The sequence below is a fragment of the Lampetra fluviatilis genome, chromosome 3, assembly GCF_964198595.1.
Source record: "Lampetra fluviatilis chromosome 3, kcLamFluv1.1, whole genome shotgun sequence".
Taxonomy (NCBI): Eukaryota; Metazoa; Chordata; class Hyperoartia; order Petromyzontiformes; family Petromyzontidae; genus Lampetra; species Lampetra fluviatilis.
This window is the reverse complement of record NC_136277.1, coordinates 31,797,594-31,823,134: the sequence shown is the minus strand read 5'-3', so window position 1 is coordinate 31,823,134 and position 25,541 is coordinate 31,797,594. Positions and strand designations below refer to the sequence as shown.

The 25,541-nt window shown below is 50.4% G+C and overlaps 1 protein-coding gene across 1 annotated transcript in view; it reads right to left on the bottom strand.

The window, feature by feature from the left end:
- THSD4 (thrombospondin type 1 domain containing 4) overlaps window positions 1-25,541 on the bottom strand; it is a 150,184-nt gene that overhangs the window by 116,470 nt on the left and 8,173 nt on the right. Inside the window, exons 3-6 of the mRNA XM_078854878.1 lie at window positions 18,870-18,927; window positions 17,106-18,070; window positions 16,054-16,756; window positions 6,955-7,057 (exon numbers count right to left, since the gene is read on the bottom strand). Coding sequence (XP_078711004.1) covers window positions 6,955-7,057; window positions 16,054-16,756; window positions 17,106-18,070; window positions 18,870-18,927 — 1,829 coding nt within the window. The remainder of the gene's footprint in view (window positions 1-6,954; window positions 7,058-16,053; window positions 16,757-17,105; window positions 18,071-18,869; window positions 18,928-25,541) is intronic.

Below are 25,541 nucleotides of genomic sequence, written 5' to 3'. Positions count from 1 at the left end.
TATCCATTGCGAAGTAGACAACATGTATTTTTATGGGTCAATACACTGATGGTATTAATTAGGGCTTGTGCTAGATTCGAACCGTGAATCTCTGCAACAAGCTGCAAATGTGTTACTGCTAGGCCATGCGTCACCACCTCAAGTAGTTGAGCACCAACTGTAAACCCAAAGAGGCATGAGTTCGATTCCCGTTCACGTCTAACATGAGTGGTGAGACAACATTTGACGTCTGGTGCATCGTTCCACGTGGAGATAAATGCCGAACAACACGTGATGCAAACTGAAGTGACATCAGAGAGAGCTACAGGTGTGGTGGATGGGCCATGAAGCTTTTGCGCGTTTTGTCGTTCCAGCCGCAGACGTGCGAGGCAGGCCAGACGTCTTGAGGATTTGGCTCATCCCCATGAAAGGGCTCGCATTTTGGGAGCTTACGGGACGTCCCGACACGCGATACGCTCCGCCGAGGAGACACGTGCGCGCAGTAAAACACTTTGATCCACGCGGCGCTTCTCCAACAACGCCTGACACAAATCTAGCCCACGGCGTCAAAGAGACGTCTCCTGTAAACACCGGAGGTTGGGAAATTTGCACCAACATCAGCAGTGGCTCAGCTTCAGTAAACATTGGGGTGTCCACCGGCGAGCAACTCGGTGACATTATTGCTCGAGGAACACTTGCATTTTAGCCACGTATTTCAGGGTAAGAAAAAATTCTCTCGAAAATAGGTGTCGCTTAAGTGAGACTTAACTCAACGGGAAGCTCTTAATAGCCCTGATTACGTAAGATAAACGGTTCAACCATCACCTCCTTCTTAGCACCTCTTATACATTTTTGATTTAAAGCTTTCGTGACTGCAGGGATTCCTATTCTTGGTTCTTTCGGTAAAGTCACGTAGAAGGGAAATAATAAAATTATAAAAATAAAAGAAAAAAATTCTCACACCTGATGATGATTGCTTGTGTTGCAATCTAAACGTCGTGACAATTGTATTGTTTTATTTTTATTATTTTCTCACACCTGAAGATGATTGCTTGTGTTGCAATCGAAGCAATAATTTGTATTGTTTTATATTTTTATTATTTTATTATTTCCCTTCTAAGTGACTTTACCGAAAGAAATAAGAATATGAACCTCTAATACACTTAAAAAATGTTCATCGCTAAAAAAAATGTATCAGTAGCGTGCCTTACGGTTTTGCTTTTGAATCAAAATGAAAACGAGCGTGGCCTTCACGGTCATCACGGTGACCATCGACGCAAATTGCCTGCAGGCTTCTGGAAGCGCCAACATCTGGGCACAATTTACGGCTCAAGGGGCTCGGGTTTAAGGTCTTGGCCTGGGGGTTTTGCGCCCGTGGTACAACGCGCGAGTCTGCCCAGAGCGTCGCTCCTTTTATCGCCGTCGCTCTGGCTCTCGGAGCCGTGGCACAGCAAGGACACTGGACGCAAAGAATGCCAGAACAAAAGCCACGATCGTGGCGGTAAAACTGAGACGCAATGGGGATAAATTAATCTCGGCCGCACAGGGCTCCCAATCAACCCCCGACCCCCCCTGGCCTCCAAAGACAATGATCCCCTGTATAGCCTTTAACAGACTGTTGGGGCAAGTGCTGTTAGCGAGCACCTATGAAGATCGGAACGGTACACGAGGGGGTGGCGATGTTCACACACCGAACCATCTACTTATTTGAGGCTGAGTCGACCTAGGGGAGGCCCAGGACTGGTTCAGATATTCAGATAATCGTCACCGTTGTTGTCCGTGGCAGACCGCAGCGCTAACCGCTTCCAGCTCTCCCGTAAAGAGGAGCACATCACCCTCACAGTCGATTCATCTCCTGGGGATTTCACTGAGCGTGGAGATCGCAACAAAATTTACCGGCACCCCACAGATTCTACCGCTGTGAATTCTCCCCCCCCCCCCACCGCCCCCACGTGCGTCAGTTATCAAGGCCACCGGCTCCTGGTTCCACGTCCCGCAGTCACTGTGCCCTGATCATACGTGCTACGCGTTAAAAAACAATCGCGAAATAAACGACGGGCGCGGTAAGGAGTGCCGGGCTGCGGCAGATTAAGGGAGCGCGCTCGTTTTATTCTTGTTATTGTTTTTTTGTCTTCTTTCGCCGGCTCAACCCCGGCGAGTGGACGATGTCAGCGCCCACAAACATGACAGCCGCTCCGCTTGACATTTCACATCAAAGTAGCACATCGTGAGAAATGGGGCCTCCTGCTCGTTGACTCTGATCCTATTCCGCGTGTCTTGAGCCTACCCCCTTAGCAGTCCACCGCACTCCCTTGACGACCCCCCCACACCCCCCCCTCTCTCTCTCCCACTACATCTCCCACCGCCCGTTCGGCATGTACGCCAGCGTTCCGCGGGCGATTAACGCCCCAGACGGGGAAGTTTCGCGTGCGGCAGCAGGCAACGCAACCGGCTTGGACCGATGTCGCCGAGGTCACGGTTCTTAGTGCGCCGTGGAAAACCGACACCGGGGGGGGGGGGACAGAAGAAAAAAAACACGAGGCGGGAGACAGCTAGTTTGTGCGGCAAACGAGTGTGGGAATGTTCAGAGGGGAGGGGAGAACGAGGCCAGTAAAACTCCAAAGCCGGTCGACGACACTCGATTGCAAGTCGCAAAGGGGCCATCCATTTAGTAGGTACGCAAAACCTTGACCCCTCCCCCCACCCTCCCTGTACGCACGCGTACTATTTTCACCCCCCCCCAAATCCTATAGAACGGCCGATATGTAATCCACGCAGAAACGATCAAGGATAAATAATATGAACGTGTTTAAGAAAACAAATAGTCCACCATCTAACTAATTTGAAGGCCAATGTAGACGATTTATTATCGAGGCTTCACCCCCGCCCCCCCCCCGTTTCCTATTCGCACATTGTCAGTAGACCCCCCCATACGCAAGCGTACGCCTTTGAGTTAACCCCCCCCTCCATGCGTACGTACTAAATGGATGGCCCCAAACGAGTCGACGCGGTGTCCGACGTTTTTCTTTGCTCCCTCCCCGCCATGCCGAACGATGCGCGGGTACGAGCCGAACACCCCTTCGGAGAGCCACATGCCCGGTGATCGATGGCACCGCCGCTCTTAACGACGGCAGCGGTGCAGTGCCGGATGATCCTCGTAGCACAGGTAGCTACATGTGTAGTAGCTACATGTGTAGTAGCTACGGGCCCCGCACTTTCAAGGGCCCCGCGCTAAATGCTTTCAAGCTACCAATTCCAGTTCAGTGATTCTGCACTTGCTCTATTACTATAGTACTATACCGCCTTCAACTTTAGGAACGACTGGGTGTTTAAGATTAGCGATGTGTCGTATTATCTGGCTGTATAGCAAATGAAAAAATACAATTACTTTACTGTGCAAGTAAAAACTGTAATGTTTTTATATTTACGTTTATTTTTTTAAATGTAGGGCCCCTTTATAACATCATGCTACAGGCCCCGCACTAGCTTAATCCGGCACGGTGGCGGTGCGTGCGGGGCGTGCTACGCGGCGGTCTGTCGGGGACGCAGAAACGATGCTGTTGGAAGCGTTGTGACGTAACAAAATTGAGCGATACGATCTTGGAAAGTTACTTTTTACCGTGTAGCGTAATGCATTTCATCTGAGCGAGATTAAATTACGCAGTGTTTTTTGCCTGGCAGGACACCAAAGTGCAAAGATTAAACGTCGCGATAGAGGACTGTATTCTAAGAAGATTACGCATTCCCACGCAGCTACTGACGTTGCTTATCTCAAGGGGGGGGGGGGGAGACAGTGGCTTTTAACACTTCAGCATTTGACAGGAGAGCGTGAGGGGGTCTCCATTATCCCTCCGCGCGATCGCTTTCATCTCCCGCATCGCCTCGCTCCGAGCACGCCGGATTGTCGTCAGCCGACCCCTGGCGCGCAGGGCCAACGGCCCTCGTGAGCGCGTCGCCATGTCGTTGTGCATGAGGCCAGCCCACGGCGATGTTCAAAACACAACATTTCCTGCCGGCCGACCGGCCAGCCGGCTGGCCGCCACCGCCGCTGCCGCCGGTGCGATCCCTGCAATTTTGGTCTTAAGAGTTCCAGACCGCCCCCGTGGCGGTGTCGCCAGAGGCACCGCTCCGTCGAGTCTCCACCGCGACACTCGCCCTCCGCGGGAGCGTTGCGGTGTGCCGGCGGTGGTTTTTCTGAACAACGCCCCTTTCGCGTGAAGCAAAGGGAACAACGCAAAAAGGCCCCCTGCTTGGTCGGTTGTCTGCGTTTGCGGTTTTAGCACTCGTGAGCCGCAAGTCACCGTGCGCGTAAAAAAAAAAACACACATTTAGCCAAATGCCCTCTCAATTGGAAACTGAGAGAATAGCCACAGCAATACGGCAAAGATGAATTCATCATTATCCCGGTCTTAATCACAACCTTTTGCATGCCGATGTGTTGTCGGGGGTTGTACCACGTGCTTTTCGGGATTATGTCCAATGTTCCCGTTGCACCCGCTGCAAACTGAATATTAATTTCCTGAAGAAGGTCCCACCACGTGAAGTGAAACGTCAGACCTCGTGCGGAACACGGCACAACCCAAAAAAAACGTCTGAGAGCTGTGCAGGACAGCCGCGAAAGCCCTCCGTAGTAGTATCATACGGTTTATTTTCTCAGTCTGTTTTTGGTTTTTCCAGCTGAAATTCTCATCCAATTCAACACTGATCATTGCAGCCTGATTATTTTCGTCCGCGACGTGCGATGTGGATCGACGGCTCCGTACCGGATGGCTGCACAATATTCTAGCCACCGATTGGTCAGGCGCTTTGGCACTGAACCAGTTCACGTGGGGTCAACGATTAAATTCCCACCGCTGCCCGAAAATGTCTCTGGGTCATTTACCCAGAGGCATGCAAACTGATGGGAGCGAGTGGTTAAGGCATGTGACGGGCACGTTTTCTCAATAATAATAATAATCCATCGTATTTCTGTGCCACAGCTTAAATAACAAAAAAAAATACATCCTTAATTACAACTAGGATGTAATAATAATAATAATAATCAACATCATTATCACTTCTCTGTTGAGAAGAGCAGCTGCTTTCCATTGCAAACGAGAGATTATCTCAACGGGCTTTCACATGGTTAAATGGCAGGAAGCAGGAAAATAATTAAAAAAATGGCTTATTTCTTTAGCTGTTTCATAAAACTCGAAAGGAGGTGATGCAGAAGCTCCCGCGTTATTACTACGTATTACATTTTCGTCGTGTCAAAGGAAGGTTTCTCGAGTGATACCCGATGCCAAACGTGTGCAAAGAAACAGATAGTGTAAACACAGATCCTCAGTCCACATTGGCCGTCAGGGACATTTGTGTGTTTCATCAACGAACATTTACAAATATTTAGAAGTTCCTCCGGCTACGCACGTCCAAAAGAACTCACTGCATGCAAACAACTCCTGAAAAGAAATATTACACGACACCTAATATGTACATCTAGCCATTCCGTCTGTTGCTGTTTCGTTAATGAGGTCATGAAGTTTTTAGCGGAATGAAAACTTTTAAAATATAACAAGATGCTTCGTCTGTTTTACATTCAAATTTCATAACAACATCTGGAAGTGTTTCAACAAATTACAAAAGTTATTTTTCCAGGATCCATTGCTGCTTACTTATCTTTCACCTGAAGGTATTTTTCCAGGATCCATTGCTGCTTACTTATCTTTCACCTGAGTGTACATTATATAACAGTTCTCATCAGGTTTTAAATAAGAGCATTCATGTGTCTATGTGTCTACAATCCCAAGGATGATTGAGTTACACGTAAAAGGTGGACATTTCAGACATTATCTCCTACCATGCCTACAATACCGTACGGTATGATTATGATTTTCAAAAGCTTCCAAATGCGACTGCATGGGACATAAAACAAGTTACGACACAGAAGCAAACCGCACCGAGGACTGCGACACTAAGAGGCAGTGGGATAGATGTCTCGAGTGTGCAGGCGGTGCAACTGCACCGAGACCCTCTGGCCGGAGATGCCCAGGCACCCATTTCATTCTTTGAAACCAGTGGCTCTGCCAACCATGCAATGCCACTGCTAACACCGTGGTGGCTAATGACTCGAGGTTGATGAGAGGCACCGACATCCATTTTCGGGTTTTCCACTTTGGGGCGACGGAGAGAGTGGGAGGGTACAGGAATATGATTTAGCCAGTTCTGAGCAATTGTCAGACCGGTTATCCTGAAAAGTCACGTGGGCCTCAGTCAGCGCTAATGTCCATCAACAACACAATTACTCATCTCATCATCTGCCATGATCTACACACTGCTAGATGAAGACCTCCCAAAAGCCATCGCCATCTCTCACAGTCCTACGGTGCAACCATCCGTGTAGCTCAATTACCAAAAAAAATATGCCACAGTAAAAAAAAAATGCATCTTGAAAAGCGGCATTTTTTCAACTGGTTGGGAGGATTTGTTGAATCGAGTATCGACATCTGTAAGTCACCAAGCCATTAGCACTGGCGTTTTCAGGGATGGCAGTGCGAGGATGGGGGTGGTGGGGTTCTTAGGAGCAAGACTCAGAGGGCGTGAGAGGGAGAGGGCGAGCATAGGAGGTCGTCTGTTTGACCCCGACCCTGACGCCTGCTGTATATTTGGAGTTTGCACGTTCTCTCTCCCCGTGATTGTGTGGATTTTTCTCCGGGTCCTCCGAGTGTCCCTCCACATTTATAAACATTCGTTTAGAGTATTCGGCTATCACAAATGAGCTATCATTAGTGATAGCCAGGTCGCTTCTGAAAAAAGAGAGCTATATTGCTCAGTGGGCCTTACCTGCTAAAATACAAAAAATTGTTAAGTTTTATAATGTACAGTTAGAAGAGATTAGCGAGGGTGGGAGCGAGCGAGCGAGCGAGTGAGGAAGGGAGTAGTTCAGGGAGGGGAGCGAGGGGATGAGGGAAGGAGCGACGGAGCGAGGGAGGGGCTCACCTTCCAGGAACGGAACCCACTCGTAGTAGCGACCCATGAAGGGCTTGCCATTGTGGGAGGAGCACTGCATCTCGCGGGCGTCGCGGCTCCCAGCGGAGCACGCCTGGGTGGATGGGGGGGGGGAGACACGAGCACGCAGCCCGACGTCACGGCGACGTCGACGCACCGGTTCGAACAAACAGAGACGTCGCGGCGAGCCGTGCCGCCTTCTTCATGTCGCTCTCGTTATTATTTGTTCCCCTGAAAGCGCATTTCGGACCCTGTGTGTGGACAGGCAAGCGCGCGAGTGAACGGGACGATGGGCACGATGTTTGTACGTCCAAAAACAACTTCTCAACCGGCGGGCGGATTGAGGTTGTTCATGAAACGAGAGCCAGCCAAGGCTCAAAAGCATTTTTTTAAACCACCTCGTGGACAGAAATAGTGTTTAAAGCACCGCTGGGGTGCAGTATTCTGACACACCCCTCCATTACTAAACCCATTGAGTGGCTTATGCATAATCCGAGAATTTAACACATGCCAGAGATCCTCATGCCCCATGCCAACTTTTTAAAGCTGCCAGGCCCTTTTTTTCTCTGTAAATAAATCCTGCGCCCACAATAGACATACCCCCAACGAGTTGTTTAACGGTAAACACTGCCACATTCTAATGAAAGGCTCGCGACGACTACGTGTAGCTCGATTGCATCTCTGAAGGCAATTCGTGCAAACCGACCTCCGGGCTCTGCCGTTTAGCGTCTCTCGCTCGGAGCCCACTATTCCTTCCCCACGTGGCCACAATATCATCGGATTCAATTAACACGGGGCGAAAGGCATCCCGACTTTCGTCCAAGTGAATATGTGTGCCAGATCGGGCCGTTTTTCGTTTGTTTGTGATTTAACGGAAGAGCATTACGGGGCCCCCAGTGCTTGTGTCAGGCACAACGGAGCGCTGGCTTGGTGTGTTTACAAGTCTCCACGGCAGCCTGGCAGTGGCTGCGTTCTGTCACCGTTTCTCTTCGGAGTGGCACTGCTCCACGCCGCGAAAATAGCGGCGTCAAGCACACAGCGGGCGCGCTGAGACGAAACTGGAATGGCCCCATCCTCGTCTGGCTCCCCCGCGCAGGTGCCCACGAAAAGTAACGTCTCCTCCGGGTGCCAGGAAAGTAAAGAGATCGTTATACAACCACTGATTAAGAGTCATCCATTTATCTATTCACTGCGGGATGAAAGTCTCCTCAATCCACCGCGAGGCAACGAGCCACATAGCTTGCGTGCACATAAGCCGATTTCATTGCTCCATCTCCGCGATAGAAATGGCACGTCCCCTCCTTTGGCTGCTACTCCGTCATTAGTCTCGACCACCAGCCGTCATCACTTCTCGTGACGAGCCCGACCTAAGTGCACTTATTTTTCTCAACGCTCAATATGATGTCAATTAACTTGTGCATGTTCCCTTAATCAACGCGTTCCTTCGACTCTGTCTCAGTGTAAATAACGCTAAACGTGATGACAGCGTATGGCCTCGAAATCACATGGATGCAATTCAGACGGCGAGTTAACGAAACTGCAGCTGCAAAGGCTAGCACTGACAAAGTTTAAAAAAGCCAAGCGAAAGTGATTTCCCCGCTCACATGAGCGTTGGGGCGATGCTCAGCCCTGAGCCAGAGGTGGAAATCACTAATTCCAATGACAGGGGCCAGACAACTATTGTCCTTCTCCAACACAGTGGTACCCAATTTATCACCCCCAGGGGGATGATTGTCTGAGTGAACCCCCAACCAGGGTTTGCACGCTGGCAATGCAGGGTCGTGCGACCGACATGTTCACCTCTACAGCTAGGAGGATCGACGCATTTAACCATCGAACAAAGACGGTCACCGCATCACACGCTTTCAGATGCGCTTTAAAATTCAGATTGAAAACTGCTTTCTTTAGAACTTCTTTTTGTGTTTAGCTTGTTGTCCTTCCCCCGCAACCGCCGATCAGCACGGTTGGCTACGTACGGTGCGAAAGAAGTTTAACATACATACATTGTGAAAGGTAGAGAGAGCGGGATCAATGTGTGCGTGGGAAAATCGTTCATGGGATGCGCCGCACGCGACAGCTCGCAGAGGCGCAGGGCAATAAATTCCGCGTGCAGCGCAGATCCGAGTTATTAATTGAGAGAATCCATCACAAAAATACCATGGGATTACAGGGCCCCTTGGCAGCCTCGTCCACCTCACAGATAAAGCTGCGGCAAGACTGATAGTTGACTAGTGGAATACATTGGTGCCTGTGATAACGTAATATTTGCCCCGACTCTAAATGTAGTAAAACTTTAATCCTGCTCATAATGAGCGGAATTTAACCTTCGCGTCCGTGCCTGCCGACTGGGTAAAAAAAAAGAAAAAGGGGTGTGCAAGAACCCGCACTTAATGCCGCCACAAGAAATGCATCGACCTGTTGTACTATAGCTTTGCACGTCACGTCTCTCCGTGCGATGAACTGTGGGATAAACCGTGAGACGACGCTTATTAGATGAACGCACGCGCCCTATTCTGTGCGTACAGGTTTGCTAAATGAGACAAAAAAAACTGATTGTTGGAGAGACAAAGCTGGAAAGCGCAGAGGAGCGTGTAAATCGTAGGGGAGCTGTTGAAGGCAAACGGGGATGAAACTGATGGATTGAAGTGGGATTTTGTAGCGTCGCAGGACAGCGTGGGTTGGTGATGGCGTGGGGAGGCCTTCATCCGGGGGGGGGTAGACAGAACAACGTCTGATGACGGCTATGAGAAGTGACCCTCCCCCCTCTATTCTGTACAACTTGTGGATCGCCTGCCTGTCGCAGCGGCACCAACAGTGAAAACATTCTCGAACATTTCAAGCCATTGTACCGTAATCATAACAGAAACGGGGGGAGTAGGAAATTAAAGCGAACGGCAAGTCACGAATAAACACAATAATTTAAAGAATGAACCGAGCCATTGAAAACGTGACATTTCATTGGCATCAGAAGGTGGGAGGCTGTTTCCATCTCGCTGAAGGTGTTTGGCAGCACTGCAAAAGGGGGGCCTGGGAGGGGGGTGAAGGGAGGGCGGCCTGCGTCCAACTGCTTGGAATGCAAAGACGATAAAACCAAAACTCCCGAAGCGAGATTCATACAATCTTGATTGGAAGCTTTCGTGACTGCAGGAATTCATACTCTTTGGTTCGTTCGGTAAAGTCACGTAGGTAGAAAATAATTATAAAAGATCACGACGTTTCGATCGCAACACAAGCGGTCGTCCTCAGGCGGAAAAAAAAAACCCAGCAGTGGAACTGCTGAACCAGCTGGTTCATCTGTAGAAATCAACTTAAGAATATTTTAATACTGGAGGAATCCGATGAGCTATGAAGCTCTTTTTCACGGACGTCCAGTAGATTTTTTTACAGATGTCCAGTGTCCGGTGATCAGCGGCTCGACACTTCTCTAAAAGTGGGAGCCATCCGAGGGTGATTCGAAAACTTTGGTCTTGACGTGACACCTCATCGGTTTATTCACCAACCTCAGCGAGGTGCAGCTCTGCCATCTTGACTCTGCAGTGCAGGGGTCAAGAATCAATTGCGAAGATTATTGCGTCAATCTTGATTTGATTTTGGTTTGAAGCTTTCGTGACTGCAGGAATCCACACTCTTTTATTGCGTCGTTGTGTGAAAGCCGCTGCCAACAGACAGAGTGCCGGGTTCCACTCGGGGCACGTGAGCCCTAAAAAGGTTTGCGATATTTGCACGGATGTGTTTAGACGACGCTTTTAGTCGCGTTAATTATAAAGAATCAATGCATTTGCAAGGTGGAGTGGTGGTGCAGTGTATATAATGCGCTGCACTATCAACCTGACCACCCGAGTTCGACAGCGAGTGATATTAAAACTGGGCCTGGACCAACACCAACACCACCGCATCACCAACTCGTACTAACCAGTGTGGTGAAGTATGGCAAAAACAACCCTTGCGACTTTAACATGGCATGGGGATGCCTTAATCCAGAAGTGGATTGACGAACGGCTCTACATACATTGCATTTGCAGATTTGATGCGTGTGCTAAGCCAAGGGTACAATTCCGAATTGTGCCATGCAAGATAAAAGCTGGGCGTGAGGTTTGTGAACGATTGTGTTGCAACGTATGTTGAACTTCTTTCACACCGTACTTGGCCGACCGTGCTTACCAGAGGTGTGGAAGGACATGTCTATGAAACACCCACAAGTTGATATCGTGGACGTCACAATTCACCGACTAAGCAATTAAAATCGATGACCTTAAAGCAAGGCTTACAGGGCAATCGATCATCGGTACGAACATCGCGGTACAAATGAGTTGAAGAGAATCGTGACGCCGAATCGCTACGATTCATCAAATCAACGGGCATCGCCAATCTTACCACCCACCGTCAACATCAATAACCAACGGCGGTTAGCAGAAAAAAATACATCGAGCAGCCAACGGAAATTGCAAATGTATTCGCAGACGAGGATGAGTTACTACCACGCCGTCCACATGGCGGATTCATCAAGAACGTTTCGGGCAACTTTAAGTGATTTCGAAGACGCGCGGAATTAACCGCAGTTCCTCCCCGTGGGCACAAGTGAGTGAGCTATGGGGGACGCGTAAAGCGCGTCTACCGGGTCCACTATAAATTACCGCGATATCCCGCTGCTTTATCAGTGCGCGCGCCACAGTGGGCCCGCAGGCTCTGTATAGCTCAACTAAACCGGCGGCTCAGATAAGACAACGCCACCAGTTTCAGTTTAAAGCTTTCGTGACTGCAGCAGGGATTCATCTTCTTGGTTCTTTCGGTAAAGTCACGTAGAATGGAAATAATGAAATAATAATGATAAAACATAATAAAAAAATTCTCGAGAAGACAGAGTCTGTCTTGTCTGTCTTCTCGATAGACCTGTTCTTCACCTGAGGACGGCTGCTTGCGTTGTGCTCACGACGTTTCGGCCACAACGTAAGCAGCCGTCCTCAGGTGAAGAACAGGTCTATCGAGAAGACAGACAAGACAGACTCTGACAGACAAGACAGACTCTGTCTTCTCGATAGACCTGTTCTTCACCTGATGACGGCTGCTTGCGTTGTGGCCGAAACGTCGTGAGAATAATTGTATTATGTTTTATTTTTATTATTTTATTATTTCCATTCTACGTGACTTTACCGAAAGAACCAAGAAGATGAACGCCACCAGTGTCACTCTCAGCTTCCTGCAGGGACGCACTCAAAACGAGGGCGTTGCTTTTGTTTCACGACCGTACTTTGTGAGGATGCCACTTTGTAGATAAGAATAAACAGTTGGCTTCTTATTCCAATGAGCGTCTCTGGTCGTTCTTTTCTTTTCATATATAAATTAACAGTTTTGTAAATGCTTTACTCGATTTACATATGAGACTATACCGGGGGGGTTATGAAAAGCTAAACTGGGATGTATCACGGGAACAAGAATAATTCACCAGACCGGAAAAGGAGAGAACTGCCTTTAAATGCCTCGTCTTGAGTCGATTATCGTGACGCAACCGACAATATCCCGGTCGTTTAATGTTACGTGGAGACTTACAGATTTCCCAGGACAGCAGTTACCCCAAAATGAGGATGATCCTATGAAGACCTTGACACGTGGCAACCAGAGACCTAAACTGGGGCTAAGCGGTGCAGTCAAGGCAAAGGATAGCCTTAGAATGTAAAGTAAAACGTCGTCTACTTACCCCGAGCTCTCATACTCTGATGGTGCATTGTCTTTGAGTTGTGCGCCTTTTGGCCTCATCTGGTCCAACACCATTGTGAGACTAGGCTCTAAGAAAAGCTGTCTCGGGTGTGGACCAATCAATCTCAAGGACAGTGCATACATTATCAGAGTTGTGTTTTTTTGTTTGCATTCCGACCGCAGGTATTGTGGTCAATGCAAACATGACTCCTTGTAAAAAAAGGTGTCAGTTTTGTTGCCAGATAAAATGGTAAAAAAACAATTATCATAAAACGTCGTCCCTTTGTCTATCCGCTGCCATTGGTGGATGAAGGACTCTCCAAGCCATGACAGGCACGGACTAAAACAACACCAAATTATAGCTGCTTGCTCTTCAATGTACGACAGTGGCGGCCTGCCTCAGGATAAACAAACGTTGATGTAAATAAGAAGCAAGCTCCTGACTTGGTGAACACTGAATAAAGTTGGTCTGAGACACCGTGATGCGTTGAAGGTTAAGTAAAAAAATGAACAGGTCAAACAACCATGCCTTATCTCATGCAGAAGACATAACATCAATCGTGTACCAAGAAAAACAAAGTGCAGAAAGTGCCCTATATATGGTCCCATTGCTATATCATCATTAGCCATGGTCGATCCACTGCAGGATGAAAGCATTCCTCTCCTCCCAGAATGCAACGAGTGATCATTGCACCAGAACAAAATTTAACCACAAATTGTTTGAGATGTTTTTCTTTACGCTTCATAGCAGTGTGTGGAAGTGTTGTAAAAAGAAAGCGAATTCAAATTCCGAGAGTGTTTTCCCTTTTGTGTTTGCACAGAGCCAAGGATCAAACGCTGTAATGGGCCGCGTCTGTGGCCGTGGCTTCCCTTTTACTACTCTCAGACGAGAGCCCATAATTTTAGTGGGAAATGACCTCTGTGGGGGATTTTCCTTCCCACGTCGTTTGGGTAAACAAAGCGGAGGAGCCTTCGAGCTCTGCTCATTTGTGCAGATTATACTTTCTTCTTGCCGGGGGGGGATACGCACTGTCTGTACGCATGTATGTTAAACTTCTTTCGCACCGTGCGTAGCCAACCGTGCTGATCGGAGGTGCGGGGGAAGGACAATAAACTAAACACAAAAAAGCAGTTCTAAAATAATTGAGTTTTGAATCTCAATGTAAAAATGCTTAGCTCCAGTGGCTTCCTAATGTCGGAAGGAAGAAATTTCCAGATGGCTGCAGAAGCTCATCTGAAAGCAGTGACCATCTTTGTTCGCCAAAAGCTGCCGCGACGATGACCGCAGTCTGCGTGATGGTTCGTGCTCTTTGACGACACCAGCAAGGTGTTGTGGTTCCTTTGTGGAAAGAACTTTGCGTGTAATGAGAAACGAACCCAGCTTGGTCTCGCTTTGGTTATACGTGCCATTAATAGCATCGCTCTGCTGGCGATCGCAAGTCCCCCTCCGCAGAACGATGGCACTCCGTTCCGTTCACGTGACACCGCACATTTCACGGAGGAATTTCACCAAAAAAAGGGCTTCGCGAAAGCCCGTGAAACATTTTTTCGTGTGAAAAGAGACACGCAACATATTTTAGCGCAGATGCCGTGGCAAGCAACGAGGGAGCATAAAAATAACGAGAGTGACAATTTTATCGTGCGCGCCGGACTGCGGCACGCCCATTTATGTCGCCGCAAAATTTACTGCGATTCTGGCTCTTCCGAGGCCATGGTTTGCCGTGCTCCCATGCCCTGCCCCTCGAAGCCACTTCCTGGCCAACAAGTGCCGAATCGCGTAATGCCACAACTCATCTTGCGTGTCCAAAAGTAAGAACCCGCACGGCGGTAATTTTTAACTTTAACGTGGGATTTCTTGAAAAGCAACTCTTGAAAACGAGTGCTCAATATGAGCGGTTTGAATTAATTTGAGTGCAGCGACGGCAGTTTCAGTGAAGCGGTTATCGTGGCAGGTACAGTGGTGTTATCTGCACCACCAATTACATTTTTTACGCTTTTCATAAATGGCTATTCGTCAATCTGCAGATAACCCTACAAGCGATTGGCTCCAGGTAGGGCATTTGCAACGCGCTCTCCGACTTTTGCCTGACCTAAAAACAAAACAAAAATACTTGAACGCGTACAGTTCAAAGGCAAGAGAGTAAGGAAGCGAGAAACGGTATAAATAAACAAGCTAGCAAGCCGCACAATGTGCGAGCCCCTGAGCACAGAGATGCCATAGCCGTTACACATACCGCGCAAACCACAAGCACACACCGCACGCACCGCACGCACCGCGGAACTCGATATGCCCCGGACACGGGGGGGCTCTCCACTGAAGCCGCGTGCGGATCTACCCGGACGACGGCGCAGCAGCTGTGCACTAGTTGGCATTAACACATCAGCAGGGGACGCATTTGGCCCGCGCAGCACAGGAGGACAACGTGGTAAATGCCACATTTGGGGAATTATTTAGCCTCCTTCTGTTCACTCCCTGCACTTGTAAATCCAGATTGAAAACTAATATTTTGTAGAACTGCTTTTTTGTGTTTAGTTTGTTGTCACCCCCCCCCTGCCCCCCGTGCCTCCGATTAGCACGGTTGGCTACGTACGGTGGTGCGAAAGAAGTTCAACATCGTCCTGGCTGTGATGTTAAACTGCACCCAAACGGAACGAAATGGGAAACCACCTCAAGTGTTCCTCCCTAGCTATGGCTCACGGGCACTGGCAATTATGGTGGGCTACGAACGCGGCCTAATGCACTGGAAGTGGCTTTTTTATTTGGCACTCACACAGAGACCTACAGACTCACCGAGAGACCCATATCCTCACGCATAGACAGGTAGACACACGATCATGTTAGAGACCCACAGACTCGCACGGAGACCCACAGACGCGCACAGACACCCATAGACTCACGTAGGCCTATAGGCTCGCATGGGGATCCGTAGACTCGCACACGTAGAGACCCACCGAGTAACTGGAATTCGCTGGCGGTGGCTTCATCACCGGCCCTTTCTCCACCAGACGGCCACTCGCAGCCCACGCAGCTTCCCAGGAGAACCGGTCTGGTGGAGGCCGGCATCGGCGCATCATCGCGTGTTGCCTTTGCATTCCAATTATATATCTACCCGCACACGTCACCTGACACTGGAAGACCCATGGCACCGTTTGTACTGCTGATCTCCACACCTCTGCCCTCCCCCCGCCCACCTCTCCTGTAGAACTGGAGCCAGGCACCACCAAAACTCAAGAAGCCTGCTACTAAGTGTGGCTTTGTGAGGTGAAGGGAAGCAGGATAGGGTTGAGATGGAGGAAGTTTGAGCCGTGGACCTGCCACTGGGACGGAGGACCTAAGAGAACAACCGGATCGCCGCGTCTCTTCGTGTACAAGATGCACACGCTCTCTTCCCATACCTGAAGGTTGCAGAGTTTGTACTGCTTGCCCAGTCCGGAGCACTTGAGCTGTTCTTCCTCGGGACTGCGCTTGCTCATTCTGTGCTGCTGCTGCTGTCGGCTTGCGTCCTGGCGCGGCCGGTATCCGTAGGGCTGCTCCGCCCTGCTGTGCGCGTGACCCGCAAAGCTCTCCGTCGCTGGCTGCGGCGTTCCCGCGCCACCGCCGCCGCCGTGGTAGCGCGGGTGAGACTGGTACCACTGGCGGAACGCGCGCTCTCCGCGGCTTTGGGTTCGACCGCCGCCGGCGGGCAGGCCCGCGGACGCCCGGGCTTCGGGACCATCGAGCCGCGTCAGGGGGTGACGCGTGCCGTTGGACCACGGGAGGTGGGCGGGTGCAGGCGCGGGCGCGGGGCGCTCGCCTTCGCCGCCGCCGCGGGAGGAAAGCGCGGCGTGCCGCGGTGCCGGGTGCCAATCTCCGTGCGCGAGCGGCGTCCCGCGCTGGTCGGCGTAGAGGGGCAGCGACGCGATCCCCGGGGGCTGCTGCTGCTGCTGGGGGTGGCCGGCGCGCGCCGCAGGTTGCCGCGAGCGCCACGGAGGCCGCGGGGTTTGGTTGGCGGCCGCGTCGCCGCGGCTCGGCTCGCCGTCGGCGGGCTTGATGGCCGAGTACATGACGGGCATTCGCCCATAGCCGTATCTCCCCGGCCGGATGGAGGTTCGGGAGGACCTGTCCCCGTTAAAATGAAATAAGAAGGGGGGAGAATGGAACTTTTTTTTTTCTTTTGTGCGTTCACTAAAGTTACGCAGGACAGAGGAAGAAATATTGTTGTTACATCCGCTGTGGAGATGGCAGTGATGACATTATAATTGTGTCCATCACAAGCTAGATGGGCTGTCGCATCACGAGGCGGTGAGAGTTGGCGATAGCTTAGGGAGACAATCATCCAGCAGTGGATAGATCAAGCCTGATGGTGATGCAGCAAAATGCATGATACAATTCAATACATCGGCTCCAGTTTCTGTGGCATCGAACCTGCCTATTTAAGATCGACAAACACGCAGACACCGCCATTCACCTGGAATCAGTGGGCGACGATTCCGCCTGTGCGTTGGGTGCCACGCCGGACGATGACGATGCGGCGGTCGAGGAGGAGTCGCCCTCACCGTGCAGGGGCTGCACGGACATCGCCGTGCGCGAGCCGCCCCCGGCGCTCGCCCCCGCGCCCAGCGTGGGAGCCTCGGAGCCGGCGTCTCTCCCGTCCGCCGCGTCCGGTCCCTCGTCAGTCCTCGTGTAGAGCGAGAAGGCGGCCGTCCTGCCGTAGGGCGCGCCGGGGTAGGCGGGCTGTCCGGCGGTCGCCCGACCGCTCGATGGCCTGGCGTAGGCCCCGCCGTGCCAGCCGGTCGACGGAGGCTGGCCGGGCACCCCGCCGCCGGCGTGGAAGCCGCCGCCGGGGTTGGTGCCGTAGTTGACACCGTCGGAGTAGAGGGGGCGCATGGAGGAAGAGGAGGAGGACGAGGAGGGCGGCATGCCGCCGTGCCTGCCGCCGTGCGGCGGAGGACGACCGGCTACGCCGTGAGTGCGGCCATGATGCACCGGACGGTGGCCGCCCTGGCCCATTCCGGGCGTGTATCTCTGGCCGTGACCTTGGCCCTGACCCTGAACGTGACCTTGGCCGTGACTCTGGCCGTGACCTTGGCCGTGACTCTGACCGTGACCTTGGCCCTGACCCTGACCGGCGGCGTGGCTGTCCGGCATATACAGCGACACGGAATGCAGGCCCGTGTGTGTGCCTCCCCCCTGGTGTGGAGGCACGGCCGGGTGATGCTGCTGCTGATGCTGCTGCTGCTGATGCTGCTGCTGCTGCTGCGTGAATTGAGAGTGGGGCAGGCACTCCCGCGTCTGCATGCGCACTCCACCGCCGCACGTTCTGCTGCAGTCGGACCAAGGGCCCCAGGGTCCCCACGTGCCCTGTCCTGGGGGCCCCGTGTCAACCTCCTCGGCCTGCGACCCAGGCAACTGGCGCCTTATCCTCTCGCGAACCTACGCACGCGGAGAGAGAGCGCGTGTAAATCGGTGTGCGCTCTGGGGGAGGGAATGAAGAGTTAAAATAGGTCTGAAGATGAATCGTTGAACTATCAGAATCTATATTTAGACTGGAGGAATCCGATGATCTGTGAAGCTCTTTTTCACCGACGTCCAGTGTAAGCGGGTCAGCAAATATAATAACAGTTTTGTACATCATCGCCATTCGCCATGATTAATCCACTACTGAATGAAGACCTCCCCAAGCATATGCGTATCCTTCAATACATGCCTAAACATTTACTGTAATTTGTCCAAACATATGAAGATTATAAAGTACGTACATTTGCGGCACGATGCGTAACCATAATATCTTCTAATTTTACGGGCAATGAGATCCAGACTAAACGTTACCCTAATAAAATAAGCCAGTTACAGGCATGCCGGCAGGGTTTGCCATATCTGCCCCCTTTTTTAATACGTGACAAATTTTGAGGCAGACCGGGCAATACCTTTGATGGTCTCGAACGTCAACAACGCGAATTTGAGAGGAGGGAAAAGCGGCGTCCCCTAACATTACTAAAAAAAAAAAAATCTTCTAACAAAAACTCGCATTGTGCATCGCATTATTCTTTGCACAGAAAGGGGCGTTTGTGTGGAGCGCATGTCGGCCTCATGAAAGACATGGACCGCGTGCGCAGCTGGGTGGTTGCGGAGCGGGGGAAGAGTTGGCGTTGGGGGTGTGGGGGGGGTGGTGGTGAGGGGAGAGAGTGAGGGGCCCTCTCGGTTACGCCACGCCGTGCCGGAGACTCCTTGCCTTGCGATGCTCTGGCGGGATCTCGTGCGGGTAAACCAGCGCCGCCGCTGCCACCAACCTGGTGGACACCGCCCGGCACACGGACACAGACAATTATTTTAACGACCGCTTTGGCAAATTGCTGTTTCTCGGAAATATGCTTTCACTTCTATCAAGGCCTTACGGTGTAGAGTGGAGTCGCCCGTTATTGTTTCGCTCAATCTCTCTGTCCTGTCTCTCTGCTAGGAAGGGCCACGGGCCTGAAGCGTCGCCTATGGTACACTTTTCATGGTAGTATGTATGTTGAACTTCTTTCACACCGTACGTATCCAACCGTGCCAAAGGCACTTCCAAAGAAATGAGCTTTCAATCGAGCATCATTGCTGAACAGCGCCATTGATGAAAGTGTGCAGACGTTACGTTCGTGAGCGAGTGCTCACTGATGCCACAACAGCCACATCCAGCCTGGCCCGCCGATGTCACCAAAATTCTGACTGTGATGCCCCACCACGCCGTTGCACTTGATGAACAAGAAAGCAAAAGGTTCCCTTTTTATCCATTCGAACCTGTGCAGCCAATGGGGTCAGCTACGCTTAAGGTCGTCGTGGCCTGCAAGCAGATGATCGGGCCAACATTAGCCACACGGAGCCTCTGTTGTATCCGGGGGCCTGGCGGCTAGAGGGGTGTTGAGGTGGGCCCTGCACTACCAAGGTCCCTTTGGCTGCCCCCAAGTTCGCTCACCTCATTGGCATATCACAGTCGCTCGACCACTACTCCCCCCCACCCCACCCCGCGCCACCCCCACCCTCAATCCGAGAGGAGCTGGAGCCGGGCCTCGTTTGTGTTCCACTTGTTTTTTTTCTTTTGACCACAAGCACGCAACAATAACTCACTTCAGGTCAAGTCGACCTGTGTTCTGGCAGCATATGTTAAACAACCTGAATGGGGTTTGTGCGTGGTCAGGAATCGAACCTGGACACCTGGCGCTTGTGGTATGGCGTTTGCCTAATGCGAGACAACTGCACCCCATACACACCTGGACACGCATAAGCCAACAAAGACGCTCATAGGCCAGGGGATCTGGTGATCTTAAACAAGCATCTATGGATGTCCACCACCCCCACCCCCCCCGACAGAGACAATCTCACACCAGACATGCCCACCCACACATACACTATAACCACAGACGTATACACACACACAGGCACATTTACAAAACTGATTATATGCCCACACGCAATAAACCACACACATGCATACACACGGATGAATAGGCAACACACAGACAGTAACACCCACAATGTACCCAAAGACAACCCCATCTTCAAAAACACACAAAGACGTACCCACATTAGGCACATACAATGTACAAAGACATACATACATACACACAAACACACACGACATGCCCATACATACACGAAATTCCCATACACATGTACACTCACACATAGCCTGTACAGGCTGTTGGGGCAAGTCGTGTTTGCGAGCACATATGAAGGCCGGCACGGCGCACGCGCGAGTGCTGTGGCCATTAGCACGCTACCGATGATTCCACATCGCACCAGGCAATGCACCGCACTCACTTAAGGCTGAGTCGACCTGGAGAATTCACCCCGAAACCACTTGAGATAATGACCACCGATGCTGTGCGAACGGAGGTGGCCAGGTTTGAAGCGCCGCGTCGCTCCCACACACGTACAAAAGACGAAGACCCCTGATGAAGGCCAACACAGGCCGATTGGGGCACGTGCGCGGCACACGAACGAAGGTTCAGTCGGTGGGTGGGTGGCCAACACCACGCCAGGTCAAAATTACTCGCATGCAGAAGTAAAGCGATTCACACACACATACACACCACACCACGAATCTATGTGCGCCACAAACAGGAATCCATATTTCACAGGACCACCCATCGTGTCTTTGTGTTGGCGACGATGACCGCGATCAGCGGCCACCAAGTTTAGCTCCGAGCTCAGCGGGGCGACGCTGCCCCTGCGTCGTCTGCGCAAGGAAGGTTGACCCGAGCGAGGGCTGCTGCTTCTTGTTGTTAGTTTTATTTTAGTTTCTCTTTTTTTACGAGCTTGAAGGATGGAAACCATCAGCCCCTTACGCTCGGTGGAACCGAGCGGACAATGATGGGAAGCTTTGCGGAAATATTTGATGACGGTTAAATTCCATATTCTCGTGCGTTCTCCAATTGTTGAGAGTCGAGGGTCAATCGGTATCTTCATTATCTAAACCTAAAAGAGGAATTGTAGTTACAACGAGATTGCGTTTGCCGGAGTTTTCTTTTCTCCATTTTCGTAGCTGTAAAAATCTGCACACGTACGAATGTTTAATAAATAAATATCCATGATTCTTTCCTTCTATCCATTGAATTACAGATGTACTCATTACATACCTGTTGACACCATTGCATTGCTTCTTCGGCTACATTTGTTTGTTGCTTTCAATTGCCAAATTACGTTTCCCAAAAGCCCTCCAAACCTGCTCTCCTCGTTTGCCTCTCTGTATTTCACCGTGTGATCCCTGATCTGCCATCAGCAATCGCCCGGGGTGTACACAACCACTCCGCTGCGTTTTCTCCAACAACCATGTACTACTTTTGTCCTGCAAACCTCGCCCTCGCCGTGATAGTCTTTTGCGTCAACTCGTCATCAATCCTGAGCCCAACTTTGCAGTCCCCGTTTTGCTAAACGTGGTGCCGCATTATTCGATTCGGTTACATTTCTGCCTACACCCCCCCCGCCCCCCAGTACCTGGCAGAAAATCGTGGCCCTCCTTTATAATCCCCTCCGCTATTCGCAGGTCGGAAAAATGTTTTTCTTGAAATAGCTCTGAACGAGCGATTAAGGAAACAAAAACAAGGCACGTGCTGGATACCGTAGTGGCAGGTCCAGTAAGCGGCTCTCAACATGAAATCTGCAACACCCCGACCCTCCCGCCGGGGACGTAATCTGGCGAGGGTGGCAGTGGAGAGGTGGCTAGGAGATGTTAACTACCTCGCCTGGAATACAGGAGGTCGTGGGTTCGATCCCGACCCTGACGCTTGCCGCTGTATATTTGGTCTTTACGCGTGTCTCTCTCTCTCATCATCACCACCACGGTGGCGACGAGATGTTAACTACCTCGCCTGGAATACAGGAGGTCGTGGGTTCGATCCCGACCCTGACGCCTGCCGCTGTATATTTGGTCTTTACGCGTGTCTCTCTCTCTCATCATCACCACGGTGGCGACGAGATGTTAACTACCTCGCCTGGATTACAGGAGGTCGTGGGTTCGATCCCGACCCTGACGCCTGCTGCTGTATATTTGGTGTTTGCGTGTCTCTCTCTCTCATCATCATCACGGTGGCGACGAGATGTTAACTACCTCGCCTGGAATACAGGAGGTCGTGGGTTCGATCCCGACCCTGACGCCTGCCGCTGTATATTTGGTCTTTACGCGTGTCTCTCTCTCTCATCATCACCACGGTGGCGACGAGATGTTAACTACCTCGCCTGGAATACAGGAGGTCGTGAGTTCGATCCCGACCCTGACGCCTGCCGCTGTATATTTGGTCTTTACGCGTGTCTCTCTCTCTCATCATCACCACGGTGGCGACGAGATGTTAACTACCTCGCCTGGAATACAGGAGGTCGTGGGTTCGATCCCGACCCTGACGCCTGCCGCTGTATATTTGGTCTTTACGCGTGTCTCTCTCTCTCATCATCATCACGGTGGCGACGAGATGTTAACTACCTCGCCTGGAATACAGGAGGTCGTGGGTTCGATCCCGACCCTGACGCCTGCTGCTGTATATTTGGTGTTTGCGTGTCTCTCTCTCTCATCATCATCACGGTGGCGACGAGATGTTAACTACCTCGCCTGGAATACAGGAGGTCGTGGGTTCGATCCCGACCCTGACGCCTGCCGCTGTATATTTGGTCTTTACGCGTGTCTCTCTCTCTCTCATCATCACCACGGTGGCGACGAGATGTTAACTACCTCGCCTGGAATACAGGAGGTCGTGGGTTCGATCCCGACCCTGACGCCTGCCGCTGTATATTTGGTCTTTACGCGTGTCTCTCTCTCTCATCATCACCACGGTGGCGACGAGATGTTAACTACCTCGCCTGGAATACAGGAGGTCGTGGGTTCGATCCCGACCCTGACGCCTGCCGCTGTATATTTGGTCTTTACGCGTGTCTCTCTCTCTCATCATCACCACGGTGGCGACGAGATGTTAACTACCTCGCCTGGAATACAGGAGGTCGTGGGTTCTATCCCGACCCTGACGCCTGCCGCTGTATATTTGGTCTTTACGCGTGTCTCTCTCTCTCATCATCACCACGGTGGCGACGAGATGTTAACTACCTCGCCTGGAATACAGGAGGTCGTGGGTTCGATCCCGACCCTGACGCCTGCCGCTGTATATTTGGTCTTTACGCGTGTCTCTCTCTCTCATCATCACCACGGTGGCGACGAGATGTTAACTACCTCGCCTGGAATACAGACGGCCGTGGATTCGATCCCGACCCTGACGCCTGCTGCTGTATATTTGGTGTTTGCGTGTCTCTCTCTCTCATCATCATCACGGTGGCGACGAGATGTTAACTACCTCGCCTGGTATACAGAAGGCAGTGGATTCGATCCCGACCCTGACGCCTGCTGCTGTATATTTGGTGTTTGCGTGTCTCTCTCTCTCTGCATGGTCGCGTGGATTTTTCTCCGAGTCCTCCAGTTTTTCCCTCCACAAATTAGAAACGTGCGCCTACGAGTGTTTGGCTGCTATAAATGTCCATGTGATAAGCCACTCCAACTGAGCTGTCATTTGTGATAGCCAGGTCGGTTCATAAAAAGAGCTACGTAGCTCAGTGGGCCTTACCTGGTAAAACAAATAATAGTTTAGTTTTAGTGAAAGGGACATACGGCTCCAGTTCACGAAGGTGTGGACAATGAAAGCGAACGCACAATCCACACGGGAACCCTGCAATTATCTCTCAAAGGAGCAGAAGATGCTTTTATTTAAATGAACAATAATGCCCTCCGCGTGTTCTGGAACGTTTCGCCGATCTCTTAAGACCACGAGGGTCCTGCATTGGGATATTTGGGTCAATCCTATTAACGAGTGGTTTGCGTCTATTTGTAATAATCGTTATGTGTGTATATATTACGATTATGCTAATTACATAGTGGCCACCATAGCCAAAAGCACCACGCCTATCAATCCTTGTTTAATCATTAAATATCACCCTGGGTTACTCCCATATGTAAAAAAAAACTCCTTAAGAGCAAAAGCCCTGCAAATGTTGGGAAACTACCCCAGCTCCGTACAGATTAGAATGAATTCACTTTGCTTCTTCGGGCAAATATTGCAGCTCCGTGGAGTCCATTTTTTTTCATAATCAACGATTTTTGGGTTTAGATCGCGTTATTTATAAATGTGTCGTAACCCTCCACCACCCGACACGGCCAATCAGTAAAAAAAGTGTCACGTTGACAAAAGACAAATAGTTCACTGCTTTAGCCCACCGGTGTGTTGAAGCGTGAAACCACAACATTTACAATTTGAGTACGACGTTTCGCTGGTAATTGCATCCAGCATCATCGGGCAATTCGCCAGAATGGTGAGGCTCTGCTGTGTCTCCCGTTCTTATATAGAGCAGCAGCAGGGTGACGTCATCATTAACTCATTAACTCATCAGGTGCAAAGATTTGAGGGGGGGGGTTATTGTAATTATATACTTGATTAGTAATAAGGCTATTGTTACGATGCGAGTTGTAGATTAGTAATCATTTGGAATGTGTTCTATTGTGATTATGCTACATTAATAATCAGTTAGTGCTTGTTTCCCTTATAAGGAATTGTAATGCATCTTATTTAATAATACGCTTCCAGGCCGCACTAAGCCTGTAGCTGTCTGAGCGATTAAAGTTATTTCTGTTTCTCTCAATCTCAATGGATTCTCTAATTAGTCTTTGCCAGTAGTAACTAGTTTTACACAACACTTCAACGTTGTCAAAATCAATTGAGTGTCCCTGTTGACAAGCATGTTCTGCCACTGCCGACAGTTGTGTTTGCGATAGTTTAATATTTCTCTGGTGTTCTTTTAGTCTTACACTAACGTTACGCCCTGTCTGTCCAATATAGCATCTGCCACATACACAATTAATCCGATATACACCTTCTGTTGATAATTTAGGTAATTCGTCTTTAGTGCACGTTACTAATTGTTGAATTTTGTGTACTGTACCAAATCTTACTGTAATGTTTTGCTTTTGCAAAACACGGGCTAATTTGTCAGTTACTCCTGAGATAAATGGTATTTTTATTGTTTTAATAATCTGATCGCTTTCAGCAGTGTTGCTTTGCGATCGTGATTTGGCATTTAGTGCTCTGTTAATTTGAGCATTATTGTAGCCATTCTGTCTTAGTGCTTCTTTAACATGTTTTTTTTTTGTTTACAAATATTAATGATCTACCAGCACTCCCTGTGTTACAGTTGTGCTCTGCCACGCACCTAATAATAAAGCGCTCCGTTCTGAAAATTAGCCCCATCAGAGTGTTCATTTCAGAGTCGGATCAGCAGGGGATCTTGTGCAGCCCCCTTTAATGTATCAACATGATCACGCTGTGAGACTTTTCGAAGGAAAGCCCCGGGACTCCCCTATAAAAGTGGAGGGGGGGGTTTATACAAAATATATTCG